The following is a 19,311-nucleotide window of genomic DNA, read 5'->3' on the forward strand; positions in this document are numbered from 1 at the left end:
GCTGTACAATATACTCTTGTATCTTACCTATTTTATTATGTATAGTAGTTTGTACCTCTTAATCCCCTGCCCCTATCTTGCTCCTCACCCCATTCCTCTCCCCACTGGTAACCATTAGTTTGTTCTCTGTATCTGTGAGACTGTTTTGCTATTTTCTTTTTTTTTTTTAAGATTTTATTTATTTATTTATTTTGGCTGGGTTGCATCTTCATTGCTGCGTGCAGGCTTTTCTCTAGGTGCGGTGAGCGGAGGCTACCCTTCGTTGTGGTGCGCGGGCTTCCCACTGTGGTGGCTTCTCTTGTTGCAGAGCACGGGCTTCAGTAGTTGTGGCACACGGGCTTAGTAGTTGTGGCTCGCAGGATCTAGACATGCAGGCTTCAGTAGTTGCAGCACGCAGGCTCAGTAGTTGTGGCTCGCGGGCTCTAGAGCGCAGGCTCAGTAGTTGTGGCGCACAGGCTTAGTTGTTCCGCGGCATGTGGGATCTTCCTGGACCAGGGCTCAAACCCGTGTCCCCTGCGTTGGCCGGCGGATTCTTAACCACTGCACCACCAGGGAAGTCCCTGTTTTGTTATTTTCATTAATTTGTTTTATTTTTTAGATTCTACATATAAGTGATAACATCATATGTGAACTCTTTATATAACAAAACGTAATCCTTTGTCATCCTTGTTGCATTTATTTTTCTACATCTGTTATTCACTTGTTCCTTTTTTTTTTTTTTTTTTTTTCTTTTCTATTCTAATTGTTTCTTTCTTAACATGTTTGGCAGTTGACCAGTGGAGCCACCTGGGCTCCACTGGTTGGAAGGTTTCTAGTGTTGGAAGGTTTCTAATTATAGTTTCAATTTCTTAAATAGATTATAGAACTGTTTTTTTTTCTATTTAATATTTTTGTGCCAGTGTTGGTAAGTTCTGTTTTTCTAGGAATCTGTTATCTAAATTTTCAAATTTATTGGCAAAAATATAGTGATATCCTTTTATTATTTTTTAAACATCTGTAGGATTTGTAGTGATGTATCATTTTTCATTTCTGATGTTAACATTGTTGCTTTTTTTCCCTTTTTTTTATCTGTTACTTGTTTCCAGGGATGTCAGTTTATTAACCTTTTTCAAAGAACCAACTTTTGGTTTTATTAATTCTCCCCAGTGTGTATTGACTTCAATTCCTTCTTGAAGAGTACATTCAGGGCTTCCCTGGTGGCGCAGTGGTTGAGAGTCTGCCTGCCGATGCAGGAGATGCGGGTTCGTGCCCCGGTCTGGGAAGATACCCCATGCCGCAGAGCGGCTGGGCCCGTGAGCCATGGCCGCTGAGCCTGCGCATCCGGAGCCTGTGCTCCGCAGCGGGAGAGGCCACAGCAGTGAGAGGCCCACATACCGCAAAAAAAAAAAAAGAGTACATTCACTGGGCGTAGAATTCTGGCTTGGTGACAGTTTTCTTTCAGCCCTTACTGATAGCATCCCCTGTTTTCTGGCTTCCATCTTTCTCTTTCAGTCAGCAGTCTTGCTTCTTTGAAGGTAATTGTCTTTTTCTGTGGGTGATATTAATATTTTCTCTTTGTCCTTGATTTTCTACAGTTTGAATAAGATGTGTAGATATAACTTTCTGTTTTTATTAGGATTATGAGTTTTCATTTTATGTCTTGTTTTACAAATGGAAATTGTGATTATGTAATGGAATCTGCCTTTTTATTGGTAATTTCTTTATTCTATGTTGGGAAGACCTTGCCACTCTCAGCTGCCAGGTGTTGAAAATTCTGTTCTAGATTTTCTATGGAATTTCAGTATAAAGTGAGAAGTGGAGATCTAAATTGTTTTTGCTGCTATATCCTCAAACTGACAATCAATTATTGTAGCAAATCAATTATTCTAGCAAGTTTTATTAAGTCATATTTTAATTTAACTATTTTCAATGCCTTCTTTGTATGTTAAAAATCTTACATGCAATAGTAGAATCTTTGGGGATTAGCTCTTTGGTGTCAGTGACTGCTTCTATTTAAAAGGAATATGCTTTAATCAGATTTTATTTAATCTGTGTTCCTCACCAATTTTCCAGGAGAGCACCCGTGTTTTTCATGTAAAGTGTCTGGTACAGACGTGAAGCGTTGCTCTGTTGGTGCTTGTGGGAAATTTTACCATGAAGCCTGTGTCCGCAAATTCCCCACTGCCATCTTTGAATCAAAAGGATTCCGCTGTCCCCAGCACTGCTGCTCCGCCTGCTGTATGGAGAAAGATATCCACAAAGCAAGTAAAGGTAAAACAGAGCTAAGGAAGGGGACAGTTGTTTTTTTTGTAAGTTCAGTAGCAAACAGTAAGCACATTATTATAAAGAACATCAGGCATTCTCCCTCTGTTTATCTATAGCTATTACAGCTCAGCCACAATGGATAGTAAGATAAGTGGACTCTAGGTTCTAATTCAGACCATGGGAAGAAAATTCCATATGTTCAAAATTACCCTTGAAAATTCCTTAAACAGGTGCCATATTGGAGACCAGCATCTCTCCAGCACTGGCACAGACACATTTTTCTTTGAGTGACCTCTAGATGAGCACTGCATTTAGGGCCCAGACAGCATAGGAACAGCAGAGTCAAACTAGGGAAGAAAAAGATTTTTGTATTACTGTAACCAGCATCACATTGGATCCCAAAAGATCTCATTTTATATCAGCTGATTCTTTCTTACGTAGATTCCTTTTTGATTGTCTTTCAACAGGTCGCATGATGAGATGTTTGAGGTGCCCAGTAGCCTACCACTCTGGAGATGCTTGCATTGCTGCCGGCAGCATATTTGTGTCTTCCTACGTTCTCATCTGTAGTAATCATTCCAAACGGAGCAGTAACTCTTCCTCTGCTGTAAATGTAGGCTTTTGTTTCGTTTGTGCAAGAGGTGAGTGTCAGCCCTTTCTCTTTATGTCTTTCTGGGTTCATTGGTATATTTCCCCCATTAAAATGGAGTTTCAGTAACATCCCTGAGAGAGATTAACACTTCTAGTAACTCGTCCCTTTTATAACATTAAACACTCAAACTGTTAGAATATTAATTCTTCCATAAATTAAGCTAAAATCTACATCTGTTTAGTAACTTAGAATTATAGATGATTCCTTAGTGTTCCTATTTGGAGCATCAAAAGATTAATCGACAGTTGACCCTTGAACCACATGGGTTTGAACTGCGCAAATCCACTCTGCGCATTTTTCTCAGTGGCGTACTCTAGTACTACGTGATCAAAGATTGGTGGAATCCGCAGGTGGGTGGGGGGGGGCGACTTAAAGTTACAGGGGATTCCAACTGCGTGGCGGTCCGCACCCCTGACTGCGGCATTGTTCAAGGGTCAGCTCTCTTCCCTTGTGCAAACAGTTCTTTTATTCGAAGTAGACTCTTCCCATGTCATATTCTTTAATCCAGAGTTTTCAACTAATTGAGATTTCACTTGGAAGGCAAGAAGAGCACATTTATTTTTTAATTGTTTATGTTGTATTTTATCATGTTTTGGTCTGGCATTGAGGAAGACCTGGTGGAATACAGCCAAGGCAACATATGTGGTATATTAGTTAAGAGCCTGCAGTACAGGCTTTCTTACTTGCCAGCTGTTGATATTTAAGTCTGCCACTTAAGATTGATCACTTCAAAACAATATTGCGTCCCTGAGGGCGTCAGTGAACTTGAGTTCATAATAAATATAAAGTAGAACTTCTTCAGTTGAATGTGATACAGAGTACCCAACTTTACAGAGCGTCTCAGCTGTATTATAATAAAAGAATTTTTAGTGTTTAGTAAGCATTTTAGAAACCAACTAATATCCCCAAGTGCAGTTTTGTTTGTTTGTTTGTTTGTTTGTTTAATCATAAGTGCTAAGTTTTCTAAACTTCCCTTAGTGTGAAATATTTGAAAGGACTGTGTGGCATATCAGGCCCGTTAGATTATATTTAACCCATACTGAAAATGAAGTTTTGGATCGTGTTTTGTTTTTTATTTGTTTTTGGTTTTTTTGTTTATTTTTTGTTTTGTTTTTTAATTAATTTATTTATCTTTTTTTATTATTATTATTTTTGGCCACTTCGGGTCGTCTTTGCTGCACGCACGGGCCTTCTCTAGTTGCAGCGAGCGAGGGCTACTGTCCATTGCAGTGCGCGGGCTTCTCGTCGTGGTGGCTTCTCTTGTTGCGGAGCATGGGCTCCAGGCATGCGGGCTTCAGTAGTTGTGGCACGGGGGCTCAGTAGTTGTGGCTCCTGGGCTCTAGAGCGCAGGCTCAGTAGTTGTGGAGCATGGGCTGAGTTGCTCTGCGGCATGTGGGATCTTCTTGGACCAGGGCTCGAACCCGTGTCCCCTGCACTGACAGGCGGATTCTTAACCACTGCGCCACCAGGGAAGTCCCTGTTTTTGTTTTTTTGCTTTAGGAGACAGTTCTTTTAATTTGGTGAAAGTACTATAGAGTATTTTTAATAGAATTTAGCTAGTATGATAGATCTTGAGTTGTTTTGCTTTTGAAACTCTCATTAAAAAAAAGAAAAATAACCAGAGGAGGTGGACGGTACAAGATTAAGTAAGTGGTAGTCCTTTCCATAGCCGCCTCCTGGGTCCACTGTACACACTGCTTTGAGTTTTTCAGTTTGAAAGTGCGCGGGGCGGTCTGCAGGTAGAAGGAAGTGTTGTGTAGAGTAGTGACGACAGCTGCGTCCTGCTCTGAAATCTGGATGGCACAGGGGAAGAAGGTCTGAAGTGTTTCATGCCACACTGTATTAGCCAAAGAAATAAAAAGTCACGTGCCTTTTCCATCTCCCCACTCCTAAGAAAGTAATGCTAGGATGAAAATACTGAATTATCAACTGAATGGCTAGCTTTAGAGACTTTCAAATAGATGAGTGTCAGTGATAACATAAAGTCGATCACTTTTGTAAATATTTCATTCTACCCTTCTAGGCACTCACTTTTACTAGGAGTGGTGGAGGGGTGTGGGTGTGTGGGTGTGTTGGTGTGTGTGGGTGTGTGTGTAAGTAACTGAGCCAACATTTTAAATACCAAGTTTAAAACTATCATGTTGGCTTACTTTGGAGTATATTCCGAATCAAGTACCATCAGTTAAGTATATCGACCAATATTTTCTTTTGCTCTGTGTCACTCTGCTTTAACACTTTAAAGCAGGTGTTTTGCTTTAAGATAGATAGAAAATGACCCATTGTCAAGGAACCTAGTTTTAGAGAAACTTCTAACCATTTTGTTAAGTTTAAGTTACACGCCTTGATTAAAAGCTTGAGATAATGGAAATGAGGGGAAAACTCTTGTTTTAACAACAGGATGCTGTTTGCATCTAACCAATTTGGCAATTATTCTGAAAGATGTGCTGTATTTAAATGCCTCTTTAAAGAGCCAAATTATTTAATCCCCAAATATTTTAACTGCAACTTTGCACAGTAAACAGAAACTTTCATTTTCCTTTCCAGCATTTTACAGAAACTTATTCTGAATAGATCAGATGTTGGGATTTGAGAAGAGCTTAAAAGTTCTCCAGAAGTAAATGATATGTGTTCTTTTACCAGAATTTGTAGAGGTCTTCTTTTTTAAGGAGATCTAATTGTAATAAATCCACACATGAAAAGGGATACTTTAATTGTTTATGTTTTGGTGTTAGTAAACTCAGCTTGTTTTGCCTTTGTTTCTTGCCGCGTACAGTTTCTTCCTCCGCACAGAGGATTTTTGTCTTAGTTCTTGGTTATTGGTTGTTTAAAATCATTAAGCTAATTGTTTTGTTTTGTTTTGTTTTGTTTTTAAATAAGTTTATTTATTTATTTTTGGCTGCATTGGGTCTTCGTTGCTGCACGCAGGCTCTTTCTAGTTGTGGCGAGCGGGGGCTTCTCATTGCAGTGGCTTCTCTCGCCGCGGAGCACGGGCTCTAGGCGCGCAGGCTTCAGTAGTTGTGGCGCACGGGCTCAGTTGCTCCACGGCACATGGGATCCCCTCGGACCAGGGCATGAACCCGCATCCCCTGCATTGGCAGACGGATTCCCAACCACTGCGCCACCAGGGAAGCCCTAAGCTAATCTTTAGGACTGAAATATCTGGAAGTATTTTTAGAAATGCTTCAGCATTTAGAGAAACATTCCTCCTCCCCTGCCCCCCATGGTGCCATAGGGTGTGTTCAGTTATATTTCAGTGTAGTGTAGATTCTTCAGCATTTCCTTTAATCTGGAGGGTGATGTAACATAAAAGTTACTGAATATTCTAAGTTGTTCTGTCTTATTTAAAAGCCATTGTACCACTTTTCTCTGTTAAACGTATGAAATGTTCATTCAACATTATATAACTTTTATTCGAAAATTCTTATGTATTTCCGATTAGCAATTTCAAGTTCCATTCACATGAGAAATATCAGTATTTCTTGAATCTGCCTCAGTGTAGGATAGAATCAAATGAAGATAAAATCCACAGAAAATAGTAAATGGTCACCCCTTTAAAAACAAAACTCTTCCCTCTTCTCAAAATGATCTCTGTGAACCTGCGGTCATGATTTGACCAGTAACCAAATAGAGAAAGTTTCCCTGGTCTCAGAGGTCCTGGGTTTAGGAGTGGCCGTAGCTACAGGATGGTCTTAACTCAGGGCAGGAGGAGGAGAGAGGGAGGGGAAAGGTGGGTGTCACGGGCAGTTTAGAGCAGATGCTGTTTTCCTCCAACAGGACAGCTGTATCGGTAGATTGAAAGGACTGTTTTTATAAACCCTTAAGTTGGTAAGCGTTTAAGTTAGTTATTCTCATGGCAGGACCAAACTTTAGATGTGTGCATTACCTCAGTGAACTTCAACGACTTATATCTTCTTTAAAGTCATGTATCATACTGATAGAGAAAAGCTTCATTATCTGGCTGAGAAAGCTGGAATTTGAGAGTATCTAAAGAGCTGAGCAGAGAGGAGAAGAAGTCCAGTTCTGCCTTTCAGCGCTGCTTGATGTATTGAAGGTGACCAGGGTCTCTAGTGTGTCATGTAGACAGTTCTTATTTCCAGCAATTAAGTGATACATCATTTTGTTCTTTGGGTTGTCGTCATAGTACTTCTAAACCTTAAGGAACGTAGCTTTGTTTTCCAGAGGGGGTTTTCAGAATGACGTCAAAGCAGTTTACAGCCTCAAATTAATTTGGAGTTTCCTTCTGGGTGTACAGGTTTCTATATAGGGATAAGGCATTGAGTAGCTTAAACTCCTTTTAATAACGATGGAAAGCCTTCTCTGTCAGATCTCTCTTTTCCTTCATATTCTTTCCCCCCCCAGCTTTAAGCACAGCTACATCGTAGGTGTTGGTTTATTTTTTCCTCATGGAATCATGGGTAGTTTCATTGCAGCTCACATCTTTCTGTTTGTCTCGTATAGGGCTGATAGTGCAGGACCATTCAGACCCCATGTTCAGTTCCTATGCCTATAAGTCCCACTACCTACTGAACGAATCAAATCGTGCAGAGTTGATGAAATTACCTATGATTCCTTCTTCGTCAGCTTCCAAAAAGAAATGTGAGAAAGGTAATAATCAAAATAGTTTATCTCTTACTTTTATTTTTGCATTTCCTATTTTTTCTCTTTAAATGAAGGGGGGAAATGTATGCCTGTCAAGCACCATCTGTTGCTTTTGGTAAATTCTACCTTGGTGGCTGTGGCTGTCTTCATATGGCTGCAAAATTATTAAAAAGGGCTTAAAATAATTCCATTATTACAAATTTTTACCTACTCTTCTCCTTGAATAAATTTTCACACCTTTCATATATCTATAGATCATTCAAATTGAAAGACTAGGATTCTGCTTAATATAGAAGCATGTTCTGAGGGCTCTTTCTCTTTTGCCTGATGTAGAACCGTATCATTCATGTTAGAATAGAGTAGACATGATATAATTTGTTACTAACTTTCAACTAAATAACAAGGCAGGTTAGAGGGAAACAAAGATACTGACACTTAAAATTTTGATTCTGAAATACATTCTATCATTTTGTTTCTTAAATGTTTTCGTTATGGTGCTATGAAAACTAGTTGCCCTCCTCTTAGGAGACATTGGTGGGCAGCTGGGAAAATGCTGCAAATACTGGATATTGAAAGGCAGCCCAGCTGAATTGAAGAATTGCTAATAGATAATTTATCCACTGAGAACCAAGAGCTAAATGTATATTTATATTCTCCAAGTTAATTTAATCTATGGAAGAAAAATCTTGTGTTTCGCTTTATATAGCCTACATGTAATAAAGGGGGAAAAAGTGGTTTAACAATAATGTATTATTTAGGGAGTTATTATCCCAGAGGGTAAAATAAATAACTTGGAAGGTGAAAGCCTTTTCCTGTATACATTGCCATTATGATCTGGGGCCAGTCTCAGAATATTTAAAGAAAATTTAATTCTTTTTTTTTTTTTTCATGCTTTGTGTTGCCTGCTGATGATGTATGTTTCCTGTTTGTCAGACATCTGAAGTGGCAACCCATGACTAAAAGAAAGTATAACTAAGCAAGTTGATTAGAACCCATGAAGAGGGAGGTTGGAGAGGCTGTTGACTCTTTTGTCTGTTTTCCATTTAAGTCACAGTATGGCATCTTACTGGTGATACCAACTGTTTCCAAAACAAAGATGGACATGGGTCTGACTAATTCCATAGTGCAATAAAATTAGACTACCTGAGGCATTTTAGGAAATGCCTTATTTCCCTGCTGGTGCCTTTATAAAATTAGACTAATTCAATTGTCGCTTACTTTCTTTTCAGTACTCGGTATTGACCTTGACATGAATTGAAATTATTTTGAGCCCTCTGTTTGCTTAGCTTGAACCATATCTTTCTTCTCTCGCATCCTAAAGCAGTTTTCTTGCATAGCACCAAGGTGGATTGTTCATACTTTTATTTTTCTATTTCCCTTGTGTATTTTTGTCAAAAAATCGTGATGATTTTCACTGATGATTCAGGGTCTGTATTTCCTCTGAAATAAGACTTAAAATTCAGGACTGTTCCATAATGTTAAAAAAAGGCCAGACTGACTTTTCCACACCAACCCTAATAATCACTTGTCCTCTAAAGGTATTTGCAAAGACCGCTCTCCCTATCGGTCATTTCTTTCTGATGGAAAAATGAATTATCTCATTTTACTTTAAACTTACAGAAGAATTCCCTACCTAGGCTAAGAGCACTCAGGCAGCTAATCTCTAGGTTGGAGAATTGGAACAATTAATCCATATTGAGATCTGCACACAAAGGGGAAAATCCCAACGATTGAAGTAAAAGCTTTTAAGCAGAGGAAATATAGTAATTTAATTCATCACTGATTGTATACGGATTTTCTTTTTGTTTTTATGTTAATCAGCTAGAAGTTTGAAAGTCTACAGGAAGATAAGATTTTCTGGAAAATTGATAGCAAACCCTCAAAAGGTTGGAGCATGTGATTTGATAAAGTTGTATAGAGGGCTCTTAACCTTTTGCTTATGAGACTTTAAATCTCTGTATACTCATGGGTTGTAGACTTGGTTTTCCAATAGAAAGATTATTTTTTTCAGTAAATGTCTTTATTGCATTTCATCTTCAGTGGTTAACATTCTTTTCTGTCACTTGTTGAAATACAACAATAAAGAGAAAATACAACAATAAAGAGATTTCTCCCCGAAATCTCTTTAATTTTTTGGATTTAAAAATAATATTGTTTTGTTTGCCGCACCTGCTTTGGTCTTGATCCAGAGATCGTTTTGTGTATTTAAAAGGAGAGGATTTTGCTAGGGTACTTGGAGGCATCTCCTTGTGTGTGGTACTTGATTCTACACTGATACTTACTTATTTTATGCTATAAAGCAGTGGTTCTCAATATGACATCAGGAAATATTACAAACAAAATTCTGAACTATATTTAACAGTTCAGAAAGTCTAATAGAATCAGACATTTGCGTAAAATACAGTGGCATGAGTTTCTTTATATTTGGCTATGCTTTTAGCAATTTAATGTGATAATACCAGTTTTGTTATTGGGATCAGAAGCTCTGATTGGCTGCTATATATTTCTTCGGTTAATTAAAACAGAAGAAAATAATTGTTACTTTTAAAATGTTTCTTGGTTTTGGTGGGTTTTTTGTTTGGTAAAATATTTGAAAGCATATGGATCCATGAGAAAGGGAAAGGGGATCCTTGGTGATGAAAAAGTTGCAAACCACTGCTATATAGCCTGTTTGACTTTATTTGTCTTCACTGAAAAGGTAATGATAATGTAATCACCAATTCAAGATTCTTTTCCTTTTTTGTATTCTTACATGGGAAGAAAAAAGTACTGGTCAACCTATTGGCTGTTTTCATTCTTGCTTATGTTGTTATAAAGGGATGTAGTTAACTGTGCCACTGGATTAAAATACAAAGATGACCATTGCTTGCTTTCTTAGCTCTCAAGGAGAAAAGAGAGTTGCTACATATTTCTCTGAAAATCTGTTCTCAAATCTACTCAGTCTAAAGATTTTATGCATCTATTTGTCATATGTTAATAGTCTTAGCTGCCTGCTAAACTGGTACTTCAGTAGCCCACATTTTAGAGGGATAAAGAGTAATGTTTTTCCTACTACTCAAAAGCTTTGAGTTTCTGGCCACTGAAGCCCTCCCTGGAAAGGGCTACTTCAGCTAAATCTGTTCATTGCTTTGTATTTTAATCCATCACTAAAATATAACTCAATCCCTTTGTTAATTTCCCTCAATCTGAATCAAATTTAATGCAGGTAAAAGATAACTTTCTCTCTTGTCTCTCTCTCTTTCCTCTTTTCTCAGTTATTAAGACTGTTTGTTTGTTTCAAGGTGGGAGATTGCTCTGCTGTGAGTCGTGCCCGGCTTCCTTCCACCCGGAGTGCCTGAGCATAGAGATGCCAGAAGGCTGCTGGAATTGCAATGACTGTAAAGCTGGCAAGAAACTACATTACAAGCAGATTGTTTGGGTCAAATTGGGAAATTACAGGCAAGTTTTTCCAAGGACAAAGAGGAAGTGTTCAGTCACTGTTCAGTAGTTCATAGCCTGTACACAAAGTGGCTAGGAGGTAGGTAGAAAAAGCAGCATAGTGCTGCAACTTCCTTAGAAAAAGAAAGAGAAGAAACATACTCTGAGTCTGGGTTTTTAGAAGACTGGGAAGGTTAGTGGTTGGTGGATATTTTTTATTAGTTGGTTGACTTTTGTTTTTAAGTTCTGAAAGTTATTTTTTCCTAATGAACTATGGTACTAATAGATTTTAGAATAAAAGCTTTCATGTGGAGAGTGGGGAAGATTGTTTTTTTGTACTCTAATTAGAGTTATATTAATTTCTGATTTCTGATAAAGTTAAGAGTTTATATCCTGGCCAAAATAGCTCTTTTTACCCCTAAATCTAGTCCATTATAGTTCTAGCTAGAAGCTCTAAATTGTGTGCAAAGAGAGAGCTTTTTAGAATTTAAAGAGAGATTATTTCATTAGGAGCCTTTAGATCTTAAGGGAATGAAGCAAGAAGTATGTGTGATTGCCATTATTTTAATAAATCTTCCTCCTCTTAAGAAGCCTGTTTTTAACAGGGCCTTAAGTGAACAGGAATAACGATGTTTTTTTAAACTCTGCATTCTACATTTTGAGGCATATGTTTATCATTTTACTAAGAAAATAGATACTATTCAAGAGAACACACAGAGGACTTTGAAGGCAGTGAAAATGCTCTGTATAATATTATAATGATGAATAAATGCCACTCTGCATTTGTCTAAACCCATAAAATGTACAACACCAAGAGTGAATTCTAAGGTAAGCTAGGTGATTATGATGTGTCAGTGTAAGTCCATCCTTGGTTTAAAAGAAAAAAAAAAAAACACACACTCACAGTAGAGTTCTGCTTTTCAATTAGAATCCTAAGTATAGTATGTTTCTGTAGAATTTCAAACATACTGTAATTTTTTTTAACAAGGGCTATGTCATTTTCTCTGTTTTAAATACACTGCTCGCTTACCTATTTAACCTTAAAAACTTCATTTTTAGCTGAGATAAGGGGCATTGAGAAGCGCCCCCCCAACTATTTTTTTAACATATGATGGGAAACCTCCAAGTTCTTTTTAAAAAATGGACAGTTTGAATACATAAATAATTTTATACTTTATGGCAAAAGATACAAAGTTTTAAAAGGCAAATATCAAACCAGGGGAACTCTTCTCTCAGTAAGAAAAGAAAAATACCTTCCCTAGAAAAAGGAGCAAAGAAGAGAAAGCCAGTTTGCAAAAGAATAGAAAATAGACATGTAAAAAATGCTCAGCCTCCCTAAAAATCAATGTACCCTAAAAAACAAAGAGTTTATTTTTCAGTTAACAGACTTGCAAAGGTTTAAGAGTAATAATTTTGCAGCTCGGGAGGGCATGGGGAGACAAGTGCTCCTGTACAAGTAAGGCATCACGTATCAGAGTTGTAACTGTGCATCCCTTTGACCCAGTAGTTCCCCTTCAGGGAATTTATCTAAGGAAAAGAATCGGACGAATGGGCAGAAATGTACTTATAGGGGTGTTCATTGCAGTATTATTTCTAATTGCAAAAATTTGAATAATCTAAATGTTCAGTCAGTAGGGTATTTGTCAAATAAATTGTAGTGTATCCATATTGTAGAATACCTGGAAGCCAAAAGAAGGATAATGCAGGTGCGTATAGTAACATGGGAGGGTATCCACAATATATAGTTAATTTTAGGAAGTATGTTAAACAGTATGTACATTATCTCTCCCCGTGTTTATACAACTTTTAAAAACTGTAGATCTAGATATAATATGTTTTTATTATTACCTGGAAAAAAACATCTAATGTTAATAGTCTGAGGCATGAGATTATAAGGGGGAGCCATTTTCAGTTTTTCTGTGATACATTTCTGCACTGTTTTAATTTTTAAAAGAAACACACATTGCTTTTTTTTCCATAAAGTTACATTTAATAATTTTAAAGGTATAGTCTTTTTTTTTATTGAAGTGTAGTTGATTTACAGTGTAGTGTTGTGCTAATTTCTGCTGTTACAGCAAACTGACTCAGTTATACACATATATACATTTGTTTTTTATATTCTTTTCCATTATGGTTTATCCCAGGAGGTTGGATATAGTTCCCTGTACTGTACAATAGGACCTTGTTGTTTATTCGTCCTACGTATAATAGTTTGCATCTGCTAATCCCAAACTCCCAGTGCATCCCTCTCCCTCCCCTCCAGCCCCCTTGGCAACCACAAGTCTGTTCTCTATGTCTGTGAGTCTGGTTCTGTTTTGTAGATAGGTTCATTTGTGTCATATTTCAGATTCCACATATAAGTGATATCATATGGTATTTGTCTTTCTCTTTCTGACTTTCTTCACTTACTGTGATAATTTCTAGATGCATCCATGTTGCTGCAAATGGCATTTTTCATTCTTTTTTATGGCTGAGTAGTATTCCATTGTATATATGTACCACATCTTCTGTATTCATTCATCTGTCGATGGACATTTAGGTTGTTTCCATGTCTTGGCTATTGTGAATAGTGCTGCTGTGAACATAGGGGTGCATGTATCTTTTTGAATTATAGTTTTGTCCAGGTATATGCCCAGGAGTGGGATTGCTGGATCACATGGTGGTAACTCTATTTTTAGTTTTCTGAGGAACCTCCATACTGTTTTCCATAGTGACTGCACCAACTTACATTCCCACCAACAGCGTAGGAGGGTGCCCTTTTCTCCATACCCTTTCCAGCGTTTGTTATTTGTAGACTTTTTTAGTGATGGTGATTCTGACCAGCACACATTGCTTTTATAATTAAAAATATAGGGCTTCCCTGGTGGCGCAGTGGTTGAGAGTCCGCCTGCCGATGCAGGGGACACGGGTTCGTGCCCCGGTCTGGGAAGATCCCACATGCCGCAGAGCGGCTGGGCCCGTGAGCCATGGCTGCTGAGCCTGCGCGTCCGGAGCCTGTGCTCTGCAAGGGGAGAGGCCACAACAGTGAGAGGCCCGCCTACCGCAAAAAAAAAAAAAAAAAAAAAATATATATATATATATATCTTTCCAGGAGGGGAGGGGTGCAGGTTTGACAAATAATAGATAAGACATACTTGGACAAGAAATATCTAAAACAGTGTAAGGAGCCTTTAGATCTTCAAATACATTTCAGAATATTTCCTTTTTAAAAGTTTTTTTGCCTTTTTTTGGAAATACAATTGACATTATATTAGTTTCAGGTATACAACACGATGACTCCACATTTGTCTATATTGCAAAACGGTCACAATAAGTCTAGTTAACATCCGTCACCATATATAGTTACAAATTTTTTTTTTCTTGTGATGCCAACTTTTTTTGTGTGTGGTGAAGGAAGGTGCAGTGTTTATGGCAGGGAGCCAAGCTGGGAGTTCAGGACAGCTAGTGCCGGAAAAGCCTGAACTCCGATGAGAACTTTTAAAATTTGCTCTCTTAGCAGCTTTCAAATATAGTGTCTTAGCAGTGACTATAGTCACTGTGCCGTACATTACGTATTTCCTTTTTTTAAAAACTTATGAATGCGAAAATATATTTGACTTAATGTTAATACTTAAATTTTAATCACATTACATTTCTTTAACATCTCTGTTGGAGTAGAATTGCTTTACAGTGGTGTGTTAGTTTCTGCTGTATAACAAGGTGAATCAGCTGTACGTATACGTATACCCCCTTATCCCCTCCCTCTTGCGTCTCCCTATCCCACCCCTCCGGGTGGACACAGAGCACCGAGCTGATCTCCCCGTGCTATATCACATTACATTTTAAAGAAGCCCAAAGCAGTGCTCCCATTCACAGTCCAGTGACATTTTATATGCAGCTCATATTCTTCTTGTTCATTTTGCAAAGACTCACATCCATGAACTAATTCTTTTTTTTTTTTTTTGCGGTACGCGGGCCTCTCACTGTTGGGGCCTCTCCTGTTGAGGAGCACAGGCTCCGGACGCGCAGGCTCAAGGGCCATGGCTCACGGGCCCAGCCGCTCCGCGGCACGCGGGATCTTCCCGGATCGGGGCACGAACCCGCGTCCCCTGCATCAGCAGGCGGACTCTCAACCATTGCGCCACCAGGGAAGCCCCATGAACTAATTCTTAATGTATTTTTTCCAATCAGGCCTTTCTGGGCCCTACGAAACTGTTTCTTTTCAATAGCTAGTTATTCAGTGATTGCTATGGGCACAGTCATCGTCGCATGAAGCAGTTATGTTTTCAGTCCTGTCCCAAACCTCCCATTTACTATGATCTAAGATGAATTAGATTCTGAAATATACACTGATATAAACCTAGTACATTTGACCAAAAAGTATGTATCCTAGTTGATTAGAGAGTCAGAAAACACCAGTTTGAATGGGAGTGGGCATTCTTTACTGTAGCATCAGTTTATTCTCAAATGATGCCCTTGATTACTAGGAATAAAGACAAACTTGGTATTAAGAATGTCACATTTGGAGAAAAACATGAGTTTTCTAGGACTGAAATCTGGTTTGGAATATTATTGGTAAATTCTGATTCTTAAGTTGTATAGTGGGTTCATTGTTACTTTATTATTATGCTTTCTTTTCATGATATACATTCTTTTATAAATATCAAATATTAATTTTTTAAGGAAGAAACTAGATTGGGTGTTTAGGGCCTAGTTTGTTTAGTCTGTGTTCACTATTTCATTCATTAATTCGTTCAATGTGTTGTTAAATGACGTGTGGTTTGGGCAGGATTAAAGATAAGCGAGGTATTTTGTGTCCTTAGATTCTAAATGAAAATTGCAAAGTACAAAACCTTTGTTTTTTGGCTCTCACCAGCCACGTAAAGCGTAGTGCAATTTTCATCCTCCTGCTTTCAGATGGTGGCCAGCGGAGATCTGCAACCCCCGGTCTGTGCCACTCAACATCCAGGGCCTCAAGCACGACCTGGGGGACTTCCCCGTGTTCTTCTTTGGTTCTCACGACTACTACTGGGTACACCAGGGCAGAGTGTTCCCTTACGTCGAAGGAGACAAAAGCTTTGCTGAGGGACAGACTAGTATTAACAAGACCTTCAAAAAAGGTACGTTGGACAATGTTCACAGTGGCTCAGAACTAACACACCTGTGTTGATCTCTCCACACCTCCTAACTTGCATAAGACGTGTTTCTGGTGTTAGAGAATTTTCACCAGGTGTTACGATCCGGCGTCCATAAGTTTCCAATCACATTAGAACCACGTCACAATCCAGTCAGCTGGAAAAATACATTCAGTGTAGTAGACTGTGCTGTGTATGTGAAAGGAGTTCCCTCAGTGATCTTACTACAAACATAGAGATTATCCTGGAAATACATAGTCTTCTTAATCAAGTGAAGCTCCTTTGCCACAGAAGAGTAAGTAAGATAGTAAGACTAAATGCTTCCCAGGAAGAGCCTTACAGCTGCTTTTGCAACAAGTTGCCAGGAAGTTTAGCTTTCTGGTAAGAGTAAAGTGAATTTAAATCTGGTACAAGGTAAAGAGCTGCTCTCTGGTTCACGTGGAAACCTCTGATCATTGAGGTGGGACCTCTCCTCCGAAGCAACAGCCTGCACAGGGCACAGTGTTCAGCTGTAAAGGAGTTATAGCTTATTTCAGTGTTACCCTATCCTGGTGGTAAATGGTTATTTCCAGAATATAATTTTAAAAAGAAACCCTCAGGCTAGATTCAGTGTGTTGGGAAGGCAGGGTAAAACTAATCTCTTAATGGTTTTTGTTTATTTGGTTTTTCGTATTTATATACTTTGTTTGGTCTTATTGGCAGCGTTGGAAGAAGCTGCAAAACGTTTCCAGGAATTGAAAGCACAAAGAGAAAGTAAAGAAGCACTAGAGATTGAAAAAAACTCAAGAAAACCCCCTCCTTACAAACACATCAAAGTGAGTCTTTACCCGTGAAAACATTGCTCTTTGACAGACAGGATGAAATGCATTGCTCTCTTAGTAGTTAGAAGGCCCTTGTTGTCTTATAAGAACTTTTGCTAATTATCACCCAGTCTTCTGCAGAACAACCTGAGAGCTTCTGTTGGAGTATCAGCCAGGAGCCGAGGTTGCCGCCCTAGGATGATGGGGGCTCTGATGAGCCCCCCATACCGAGGAGCAGTACGTTTGATGGGAAGCCCTGTTCTTGCTCCATCAGCTTGTCGTGTAACCAAATAAAAATATGGGGATTTAGCCCCTTTCTTCCAGACAGCCCACAGTTGTTTTCAGTTATGAAATTGTCATCAACTGGTAGAAGGAGAAATACACAGGATAAATAAGTGAGAACTCACATCAGGTTTTGATATTTTTGTCAACTAAGGAGAGACAGCTATTAATCTTAGCTTATTCATGGGGAAATTATGATCAAGATAAAGAGCCTTTCTCAGGGTCACACCACAAGGCAGTAGCAGAGCCAAGAGGGCCTGGGTGTTTCCTATGTCCTGTTCAAATTCCTCCCTCCCATTTGTGATTTTGTTGTTCAGGCTAACAAAGTAATAGGAAAGGTACAGATCCAGGTGGCAGACCTGTCAGAGATTCCCCGCTGTAACTGCAAGCCGGCTGACGAGAACCCGTGTGGCTTGGAGTCCGAGTGCCTGAACAGAATGCTGCAGTACGAGTGTCACCCGCAGGTGTGCCCGGCAGGGGAGCGCTGTCAGAACCAGTGCTTCACCAAGAGGCTCTACCCGGACGCAGAAATCATCAAGACGGAGCGGAGAGGCTGGGGCCTCAGGACCAAAAGGAGCATTAAGAAGGTAGCATGGGATGGGGGCAGTGGCGGAACAGACCAGGACCTATGCCTCTTAGAAATGCTTCAATAAGGATTAAATACATGGGGATTTATTCCAAAATTTTGAAACTTCCGAAGTTGAGAGTTTGGCACTTCTTGAGCAAAGAAGGAGCAGTAAAAAGAGGTAGTAATAAAATACACATAACACACCGTTGTAAAGCAATTATACTCCAATAAAGATGTTAAAAAATTTTAAAAATTAAAAAACATAAAATACACATAACACACCGTTGTAAAGCAATTATACTCCAATAAAGATGTTAAAAAATTTTAAAAATTAAAAAACATAAAATACACATAACACACCATTGTAAAGCAATTATACTCCAATAAAGATGTTAAAAAATTTTTAAAATTAAAAAAATAAAATACACATAACACACCATTATAAAGCAATTATACTCCAATAAAGATGTTAAAAATTTTTAAAAATTAAAAAAATAAAATACACATAACACACCATTGTAAAGCAATTATACTCCAATAAACATGTTAAAAAATTTTTTTAAATTAAAAAAAAATAAAATACACATAACACACCATTGTAAAGCAATTATACTCCAATAAAGATGTTAAAAAAATTTTTAAATTAAAAAAAAATACACATAACACACCATTGTAAAGCAATTATACTCCAATAAAGATGTTAAAAAAATTTTTTTAATTAAAAAAAATAAAATACACATAATCTTTGGGTTTCCTATGATCAGTCATAAAAAGGAGAAGGGACACTGGTAATTCTATTTGAAATAATTTTTACTTGTTAAGCAAACTAGATTTAAAATTTGTAAAGGAAAAAGAGTAAAGTTAAGGACGTACTGAGACAGAAACTAGCAACCCCAGGACTTTGCTCCCGCATCATAATTCATTAGCCGTGAAGCCCTGGTCAAGTCACTTAACCTTGCTGAGCCCCAGTTTCTTCATCTCTAAAATGGACATGATTCCTGCCCTACATGTTTAAGAGTTGTTGCTAGTCTCAAACTAGATCATATATACAGAAGCAACTGGAAAAAATTGAGATCTTTGATACTTATAAATTATCTTCATTCTTATACTTCGAAGCAATTTTTCAAAGCAGTCTCTTAGTTTAACATAAGAAATACATGCCATTGTAGAAGATATTTTAATGCAAATAGCTCAAAGAAAATTGAAAATCACCAGTAAATCCTGCTATTCAAACAGTGGCTCTCAGCCTTTAGATATCCTGAGAATCTTCCAGGTTCCTTGTTAAGACAGTGCCACCTGAAATATTGGTGACAGGCCTGAACAGTCCCCACCTCCACCCTTCCCCCCACCTGCCAACACACAGAACTTGGAGCCGTGTTTAGTAAAAGAAGATGGGCCTAGTGGGAATTTAAAATTATTCTTGGCATTTTTCTGCCTTTTAAAAAATCACCTTTGTAATGAAGAAATACCATATAATGTAGTAAAGAAAATCAAACAATACAAAAAATAATAAAGTGTGAAATTCCTCCTTCACCCTCAATTCCTGGTCTCCTCACCAGAGAGGACCACTGTCCATAGGTTGGTATGTAGCCTTTTAGAACTTTTTCTATGCAATTATACACATAAACACATATA

General features: G+C 38.2%; 1 protein-coding gene across 3 annotated transcripts in view; it reads left to right on the forward strand.

Moving 5' to 3' along the window:
* Positions 1-19,311, forward strand: part of NSD3 (nuclear receptor binding SET domain protein 3) — a 109,076-nt gene that overhangs the window by 77,415 nt on the left and 12,350 nt on the right. For 2 of the 3 annotated variants that reach the window (XM_081220793.1, XM_081220794.1), the window contains exons 13-19: positions 2,053-2,250; positions 2,712-2,885; positions 7,355-7,501; positions 10,777-10,933; positions 15,809-16,011; positions 16,729-16,841; positions 17,426-17,695. In XM_081220793.1, coding sequence (XP_081076919.1) covers positions 2,053-2,250; positions 2,712-2,885; positions 7,355-7,501; positions 10,777-10,933; positions 15,809-16,011; positions 16,729-16,841; positions 17,426-17,695 — 1,262 coding nt within the window. The remainder of the gene's footprint in view (positions 1-2,052; positions 2,251-2,711; positions 2,886-7,354; positions 7,502-10,776; positions 10,934-15,808; positions 16,012-16,728; positions 16,842-17,425; positions 17,696-19,311) is intronic. The other variant, XM_081220795.1, reaches the window with a different exon arrangement.

Source organism: Mesoplodon bidens (genome assembly GCF_964165515.1).
Source record: "Mesoplodon bidens genome assembly, chromosome: 20".
In the NCBI taxonomy this organism is placed as follows: Eukaryota; Metazoa; Chordata; class Mammalia; order Artiodactyla; family Ziphiidae; genus Mesoplodon; species Mesoplodon bidens.